General features: G+C 35.0%; 1 protein-coding gene across 1 annotated transcript in view; it reads left to right on the top strand.

The window, feature by feature from the left end:
* LOC144975900 (voltage-dependent calcium channel subunit alpha-2/delta-3-like) overlaps positions 1 to 2500 on the top strand; it is a 283425-nt gene that overhangs the window by 252296 nt on the left and 28629 nt on the right. The window contains exon 10 of the mRNA XM_078920088.1: positions 628 to 792. Coding sequence (XP_078776214.1) covers positions 628 to 792 — 165 coding nt within the window. The remainder of the gene's footprint in view (positions 1 to 627; positions 793 to 2500) is intronic.

The following is a 2500-nucleotide window of genomic DNA, read 5'->3' as shown; positions in this document are numbered from 1 at the left end:
CGCTGCACTGCGACTGACGCCTGGGTTATTCCAGTCTTCCCTTGGAATGGACCCTATAGATAAATTTCCCCTATGGGATGAATAAAGGGAATTTTAAATAAATATTTATTATGTAATTAGAAGATATATATTTCACGCATCATTCATCACGTATTACATATCTATCACGTGATGTTCTTAATATAAGGAAAAGTAGTAATGCTATGCAATTTTTGATTTGATGTCACAATTTAAACATTTGTGTGACCCATATAAAAATTGCATAGCTGCACTACTTTATATATACAATGAGAACGATCATAGGATACTGAGTTCGACTACCTTGCCTCGTTGTGTGGCCTTGAGCAGGTCACCTCGCCCTAGCTCACTTTGCGTCGCTGCACTACGGTTGACGCCAGGGTTATTCCAGTCTTCTCTTGGAATAGACCCTAAAGGAAAACTTCCCCTTGGGGATGAATAAAGAGAATTTATTTATTTATTTTATATCATTTATTTTTAGATTCGTGATGCGTTATGCGTGATGCGTATAATCTGCTAAACCTCTCATCTTGATGTTCTGTTCAGTTTGTATTTAGTCTAAAGTAACTGTATTTAAAAAAAAAATAATATTTGAACTTTTATCGACAGTTTTCTGATGAAACCAAGTATGTAGTCGACTGCTTCAACGGGACTCTCATGCCGGCAACGGTTGACAACATCAGGAGAATGAAAGGAATGATTGAGGAGCTGGAAGCCAAGAAATACGCCAATTTTGAAAACGCCTTGAACACTGCTTTCCATTTATTCAAAAAGGTAAATAGATAATATTTGGATAAGTTTTGTCTTGGTAAGATTTTTCTTCTTGTGTTTACGTCTTCACACACGTATATTAATAGAGTAAAGTGTAAGACTTTATTTTATATTAACTCACTCAATCCTAGAGATTTTGCTACATTTTTAAAATTGGAAAAATGTATTTAAAATGAGAATGAACATAGATAGCTTTACTCAACTGACATTAACATGCAAAACTAAAAAAACATTAACTTATAATTTGTTTCAGAAAAATGTAATGAATAGGCATGGGGTAAAAGTAACCCGCGTAAACTAAGGATATAGTCGGTGTTATTGTTAAGTGAGTTAAGACAAGAATACGAGATTTCAGCTATGACGACAGAGTTTGAATTGAAATAATATGAAGAGAGTTATGGTGAATACGCCGTTTTAATCATTTTCTGACTTAAACTCGACAGAATTGGCAATTATTTAACATCATTTAACCTTCTCCTTACCAGTCGTTTTAAGGATTTTCCTCAAAACTTCAAACTCAACTAAAACAAAAATATATTTTTTATCACTCAAACACAATAGCAGTAGAATTCTTGCGATACTTAGATTTAGTTTCTTTAGCACAACATGCTCTACAACACATTGTTCATTTTCTCTAAATTTTATGATGTACAAAATAAAATTGAATAAGAAAAAGGTTGGTTGTGCGGCTATGTGGTCTAGTGGTATGACACTCGCTTTCGGATCGGAAGGTCCTGGGTTTGAGCCTCGCGCTCGGCACCTCGTTGAGTCCTTAGAAAAGGCTCTTTACTCACATTCTTTCACCGTAAGGTGTAAAATGAGTACCTGGCCGTTAACAGCGTTGTCTTTGTCCTGAAAATTGTAATATCGCCTAACAGGCGTCATGTCCCGTCCTACGTGTTAAAATGTTGCTGTTGACCAGGGACCCCTTGTAAAGCGCTTTGAGCACATTTAGTGGATATTGCGATATATTTTATTTTGTATCGGAAGGAATGTTATGATTTTCCAATAGCTGGTAATGAGAGGTTTTATGTGGCCAAGGTAAACATGTCAATTACTGAATAGATAGTTCGAAGATGACGTCACTCAGGTCTTGGTTATTGTTTTTTTGCCATCCGCGTTCATGAGTAATGCTCACTGAACTGTATTAACCCGACTATAAACGTTCATGGAGACACACAGTTTTGTGTGTTGGTCCGTTATACTTCCGGATGGCAATGTTATGAGCTTCTTAGCCAAGCGCATACTATCTATATCCAATTTAAAAGGGAGGAAATATCTTACTCTACGGATTTGAACCACTTAGCTCTAAAATGAATCCAAAATTTAATGTTAATATTAAAGCAAGTTACCGTTTAATCTGGAGACAAGATAGACATCTTGGTGTCATTTAAAAGTTGAGTACAGAAGAGGATATGAAAATATTATGTGTAATTTTTGCTTAATTCTATGACATTCACTATATTCACTTAGACACCACAAAAATATGCGTGAATTAAGAATTTCAAATACTTTGAACTCAAAATCACCAACTGCTAACAACTATTTGAAGTATCTTTGAATTAAACTTTGTCTCCACGAAAAATAGGATTAAAAAGCAAAGTCTAACAATTTGTCAAATTTCGGGCACGAATATTTGTGACCCTTCGCCTCAAAACGGTATTAACTCCACTTGGTTAAAATGTTGAAAATTGAACTTATAGCCAGAAAT

The sequence above is a fragment of the Berghia stephanieae genome, chromosome 6 (assembly GCF_034508935.2).
Source record: "Berghia stephanieae isolate SIO BIC M18660-M18661 chromosome 6, UCSD_Bste_1.3, whole genome shotgun sequence".
NCBI lineage: Eukaryota > Metazoa > Mollusca > Gastropoda > Nudibranchia > Aeolidiidae > Berghia > Berghia stephanieae.
Note: the sequence above shows the minus strand (reverse complement) of the source record. Positions and strands in the feature narration are given on the sequence as shown.